Source organism: Apium graveolens, chromosome 9 (assembly GCF_009905375.1).
Source record: "Apium graveolens cultivar Ventura chromosome 9, ASM990537v1, whole genome shotgun sequence".
Lineage (NCBI taxonomy): Eukaryota > Viridiplantae > Streptophyta > Magnoliopsida > Apiales > Apiaceae > Apium > Apium graveolens.
This window is the reverse complement of record NC_133655.1, coordinates 147,824,816-147,831,324: the sequence shown is the minus strand read 5'-3', so window position 1 is coordinate 147,831,324 and position 6,509 is coordinate 147,824,816. Positions and strand designations below refer to the sequence as shown.

Here is a 6,509-nt window from a genome sequence, read left to right as displayed (position 1 = left end):
TATTCCCGGTATTTAATCTTTTTTCTTCAAGAATAGATTAGAATATATGGCAGAAGAAAAAAATCAGGGTTAAATAATTGACACGATTACGCAAAAAAGGTGCAAGTTGAATCGGGTTTTAAAGTAGAGGCATGCGAATTACAATTTTTGAAAGTTGTTATATAAAAGTGATTTTGACCAAAGTTGACCGGTACAAAATGAAATTCTCTCTTAAAAAAACTAGTTACTTTAAGGGCTTTTGGATGTGTAGCACTATCCACTATCCAGCACCAACTGGCTGTGGACTGTGAGGGTATATCTGTGTCTTGCACCTGGCTGAAATTTTAATCCTTTCATCCATTTACAGCAGGGACATGAACTTCAGAGGAAGCACAGTATATTTTGAAATCTTGCTATGCTATTCATGGTATGACTAACATTATTTTATTTAATCTAACAGTATCCCAGCTACTAAGTAATACTAGTATTGCTAATTCAGTTAATCATTTTCACAAAACATTCCATGATCAGCAGTAACTTAATTTTCTGGTCACCGACAGGATTATGGTAAAATGTTAATCCATATTTACTAATTGGTGTATCCTTATTGGCTCAGTTCCTTTTAGCAATTCATAACTGTATCCTGCCTTATTGGCTCATCTCTTTTAGTGATTATATCTACTATTTTTTAACTCTCACACAAATTCTTTTTCATGTTATAGCACCTAGATAACACTTTCGATGAATCACCTTGTCTGAATCTCGCAAACTCTTTTTTTGAGAAAGACTAAAAGTAAAACTCGAATAAACTAAACCAAATTTTACAAACTGAACTGGAAGGGAATACGAAGTACTAAACAAGCAAAGGGAGCCCAGCCACTTAGCCCTTGAAAAATTGCGGGAGGATAAAATGTACTCGGATTGCAAATTACAATAGATAAAATATGTTATTTTCTATATATTTCTGATGACAAGATTAAAGAGTTTTGCAGTACGAAGATGAAGACTCCAATTTAAGTGCATCTCTTACATATTTTGAAATTTGCTAAATAGATACATGAAGCTGCAAATGTCATAGTACAGGAGAAGAATTTATTCTGATTATGAGTCTATACTACCAATTATCCATTGTTTAACAATTAGTACAACTATCTGAAAAAATCAACTTAAAACAAATCCAGTCAATCTACTATGTTGGGTGTATGATCTTATCATTCATCTAGTGACCATACAGATACGCTGAAGATGTAGTAGACAATGGAAACTTCTCTAGCCCATGCACTGCCTCTTTCATTGCTGGTCTCTTTTGTGGCACTGGAGATATACAGCTGTATCCTAATCTTAATAATGCCAACAATGACTCTTCCTTGCCTTCCAGATCACCACGTATTGCCACGTCAGCCATCCTCAGCACCTTATTCTTCTCTTCGTCTGCCAATGTGGCGTTCCCTGTCACTGCAGCGGGGCCTAATTCGTCCGTAACAATGACTTTCCCCGTCAACAATTCAAGCAACACCACACCAAATGAGTATACATCCCATTTCTGGTGGGGCTTTAGACTTCTAAGTGATTCTGGTGCATAATATGGTGAACATCCTAACACGCTTGGGCTTGGACTTGGGGTAGCCCCACCTGCAGTATCCTGAAAACTATCGCGAGATCCAGTTGACCTCTTGCTACCAAAGTTTCGAGCTGAAGCACCGGACTTGTAACTGTTATCCCCCACTACAAGCCTCTCAAGACCAAAATCTCCGATCTTAGGCTCCATATCTGCACCCAACAAGATGTTACTAGGCTTCAAATTACCATGAACATGTTTTCTGTCATGGATGTATGCTAGCCCACGAGCCATTCCTTTTGCTATCTTGAGCCGTACTTCCCAAGGTAAAATACAAGGTGATGATCCAGCTTTTCCTGAAAATTAGTAATAAAAATAACTTTAAAGAGATCTCATCACATGGCAACTTATCTAAATCATGACCATTACCAAACCAAGACAACAACATACTACAAACGAGAAAATCATCATCCATGCAAGTGGACACTGCAAAAGTAGCTAAATTCAACACAAGTGACAACAATGGTTACAAGACAGTTTCACAAGCAGCGCCTTAAACCAAACATTGAGGGTGTAAGGAGCCTACTCCCACTTCCACGTTCGATCTGCTCTCAACTAGTAATTTTAAATCTTGAGCTCTATGGAGGCAATAATTGTAAGCTCCAAGTTCAACTTACTAGTCCCATGTCCTCACTTAGGCTTAAACTCGGATTAATTAAAGACCAAGTCAGATTCGAACAAAATATAGTGGTGGAATAACTCTTAAACAAGTAATGCTAATTTACGCTTAGTACTTGGAACCTAAAATGAAGAAAGAACTTACTGTAACGGGCATTGGCAAGACTACCATTTGGAACAAAATCATAAATGATTAGCTTCTCATCAGCACCCCGATAAAATCCACGAATCTGAACCAAATTAGGATGCACCAGTTTGGCAATGACCCGGATCTGATTCTCAAAATCCCTGAACCGCTCAAGCCCACTTTCTCCAATTCTTCGAACTGCCAGCATTGTCCCATCTTCCAGCACAGCCTTGTACATTATACTCGAACCAGTAGCACCTAATATATACGCTGACGCCTTAAGCAAAGCCTCTAGCTCCAGTTCCTTCTCTCCATCAACTGTCACCAGATTCTTAGATGATCTTTTCTGATCAACTACAGGCTGTTGACATTTTACTGCATCTTTTTTCTCGTCCAATATTGAACACTCAGACGATAATGACGACTCTTCTGAATCGTCGTACCTGCGTTTGTTAAAGCACGCCCATGATCTTACTCCTTTCTTTGTCTCAGAAGAAGAAGTCCACTCAAAATCTCCGGCTTCATCTCTCACTCTTTTTTCTGTCCTTTTCTTCTTCTTCTTCACTTTGTAAACATATACGGAAATCAAAGCAAGTATCGCAATACCCAAGACATCACCGATCACAATTCCCAAAACTGTACTTATTTTGAAACCGTTTTTTGATGCTACATTTCGCGAGGAAGGTATCCTCTTGGGAATTGCTGCAATTGCGGGAGGAGAAGTGGCTTCAGTTACATTAGGCGCGGTAGACATAATAGACGGAATGGGACAAGGATTATTCTTTAGTGGTTTACCACAAAGTTGATAATTCCCCGTAAATGACTTGCTCTCTTGACTATAAAAAACACTTGACTCTGGAATAGGACCAGTAAGATTGTTAACAGATAAATCTATCGTAACGTTTTCAGGGAACATCCTGCCAAATTCTACTGGAATTTGGCCGGATATTCTGTTATACGACAAGTTGAAGTAACGAAGATTTGAGCTCCCTAAAATGGAAGGGAGTGATCCATTAATGAGATTGGAAGATAAATCTAAGACTTGAACTGAATCAAAACCACTTGGAAGATTACCAGAAAGGTAGTTACTCTTTAAACAAACAACACTCAAATTAAGAAGAGTAGTGAGATTTTTCGGGATATTTCCAGCTAATGCATTATCAGACAAGTTGAACACTTCAAGATTTTCAAGTCCTCCAACAAGTTCAGAAAGCTCACCAGAGATCAAATTGTTGGAAAGGTCAAGTTTTTCGAGACTGGAGACGTCATATAGCGAAAAAGGTATGGACCCATTGATGGAATTGTTGGAAAGATCAAGTGTTTGTAGGCTTTTAAACATTCCAAGATTGGATGGAATGGAACCAAGAAGTTGAGAATTTGGAAGAGAGATACTAATGACACTAGAATTTGTACCACCACATATAACACCTTTCCAAGAACATGGATTTTCATCATTGAAATTCCATTTATCAAGCACACCTAGTGGATCACTCAGAATAGAGTACTTAAAAGAAAGTAAAAGAACCCCATCTGTGTTGAGTCCATATGATAGATTTACAAAAAGAGTACCGAGTGCAAGAAGCTTCCACCATAAGTGGAGACTAAAGCTTTGTGACTTCATTGTGGTTGTTTTACAGAAACTCTTGCATATCTTTTTGCTTAAACTGCAAATGGGAGAGAAGTGCAATAACTGAAATTTATGGTGTTCAGAAGAGGACCATCAGGCCATGTGACGAGGACAATGTTAAATATTACTACTACTCTTTGTGATCACATCACAGCTCACCAAACAACAAACATCTTCACTTAATATGCTCTGTTCCGCAAACAAAACATTTATATCCAAAATTGATTTTTTTTTGGCAATATGACATCATTAAAATGTACCAAATTTTTTAAAGATAGTATCTCTTTGAAAGTGTCATAAAACATTAAACCAAATAAATTTACCGGATAAATACTTTCAATATTATCTAAAATTTTAAGCATCCGACATCCCGAGAGATAATCCCCAAAACTCAATAAAAAAATTATGTTAACCTTAATCCCCCATTACTTAGCTCTAATATCTAGCAGAAACCTCCAAAGTAGTTATAAAGAAATTCCCCATGACAACAAAAGAGAAACCAAGTAATTAATCATGTATCAATATGCTCACATCAGCAAGTACAGATAGATAGATCAGGTTGTGTTATGTATTGTGTTTACACATATGTATTATTTAAAATCCTTGTTGTTGAAACTTGAAAGTATGTTTGGTCATTGCAAGGTGACACCAAGATGAAGTTGTTTAACATTTTTAAATGACTTGAGAGGGGGTTGATTTTATTATAAATGTGAAGTGTATATTATTGGTGTCATATTATAGTAATATACTTATAAAGTCTTACTCTTAACATGTGAACATGAAGAACATTACTGCATGTTAATTCAAGCTTCGTTCTGATTTGTACTTGTGTATAACTGTCCATAGGCTTTGTTTTATCAAGAAATTCAGTACTTTATCTTACAAATGGGATCATGACAGCATATTTACATGCTACCCAGTTGTTGATTAAAGAGTCTTCATTACTGAAACCAAGCCCTCTTTGAACCTTTTTGATTGAATAAATATAATTGGATAATGTTAATATATTGTCACTGTTCAAAATACTGCACATCTAAAAGCTGTGTCTGCAAATAAATCGACACAAACACACACATGTAGGATTATGTAGCATTACAAATTTACAAGCAATTGGATATGGTACACTCTCAGTAAGAAACTCTCATGAGTTTTTACCCGTATGAATCGCGGGTACAATTATTTGGCATTCTTAAAAAGAGGAAGATGTAAAATTATACTGTTCAGCACGATAAAAAATGTTCTTGTCAAAGAATTTTTGTCGTTTTAGTTTGCGGTATGGCTCTCGCTCCCTCTAGCATCACAGCATCACTCAGAACATAGCATAAACAGGGGGGATAGAGAGGTCTAAACAATAGAAGGCACTGGTTGTTGCATAACAAACAAGTGCCATTACTTTCATGCAAATGTTGAAAATTTTATGGGTTTCCTACTTCATAGTTCATAAGTCATAGGTAGTACTCCTAGGTATATGTAATTCAAATCTGTGCTAGAGATATGACTACATGAGCATCGAGCATTTACTAGTTACTACTAGAGTCCTTGGTAGAAGGTATGAGATTGGACCACCATTAATCTTTAAAGAAGGTACTTGACTAATACAACCAAGAGTGTACAAATTTGGCATTGACTTCCATAGCTACAAACTCATAGTCATAGGTCATATCTAAGTTTCTCTTTCAGAGTGCATGGGAGTTAATATGTTTTTCGTCCACTAGCTCTCATAAAGGCCAGATAGGTCATTATCAGAACTCACAAGGTCAGAACAACTCTACCATTGAGTCACTAAACAAGTGCAGGGGCAGTTTAGGTAACTTGATGCACTGCAACATGTTAGTTAAATACACATCACAACTAAGAATCCAAGATCCAACCTTCTAATATCTAGCCAATAGATATTATCATTGCTTTTTTAATGCAAAGAGAAATCATGTAATTTAATCTCTCTCTCTCAAATTATAATAGTTGTGGCAACTCTCTCTCTCTCTCTCTCTGATCCTTCATTTCTATAATAGTTGTGGCAGCTTTATCTACCTAAATACCGATTAGTATATGTTATGAATCAAGTTATGCAGTAATAACCCTTTTAAGTAGTACTTGATCTAGATTAGGAGGATTTGGTGCCCACATCCCCATGGCTGGGAGATTATAATTATACAAATCTAACTTTATGAATTCTTATTTGCTAAAATAATAACGTCTGGTGATAGTAAGAACAATTGAACCAATAAGAAGAAAGATCGAAAAAAGGGTAGAAACTGGATCCAATCCGAAGAAAGCTGTAAAAGCAAAAATGTCAAGTTACTGGAGGAAATTATGGAAATTAGATCAGATTATCAGACATGCATTTGCTAAGAAAACTTATAAATCATAAGAGTACAGATCGTTTGACTCATCTTATAAATAACTTATACATCTGCAAATTGTATACATTTTATCAACTTGCAAGCTCTTTGTCTGAAATGCCAAATTATCTTACAAATTTAAGATATGCCAAAACTGATGGCACAAGTAAACAGTGAAGGACCTAGGAACAAGTGTGT

The 6,509-nt window shown here is 36.3% G+C and overlaps 1 protein-coding gene across 1 annotated transcript; it reads right to left on the bottom strand.

Moving 5' to 3' along the window:
* Positions 1-915: 915 nt before the first annotated feature.
* On the bottom strand, positions 916-4,091 carry LOC141687049 (putative LRR receptor-like serine/threonine-protein kinase At4g37250). Its single transcript, XM_074492193.1, has 2 exons — positions 2,361-4,091; positions 916-1,893 (listed from the first exon to the last, which is right to left on the bottom strand). Exons 1-2 carry the CDS (start codon positions 3,961-3,963, stop codon positions 1,199-1,201), a joined length of 2,298 nt encoding a protein of 765 aa, XP_074348294.1. The 5' UTR covers positions 3,964-4,091; the 3' UTR covers positions 916-1,198.
* Between the last annotated feature and the right edge of the window lie 2,418 nt (positions 4,092-6,509).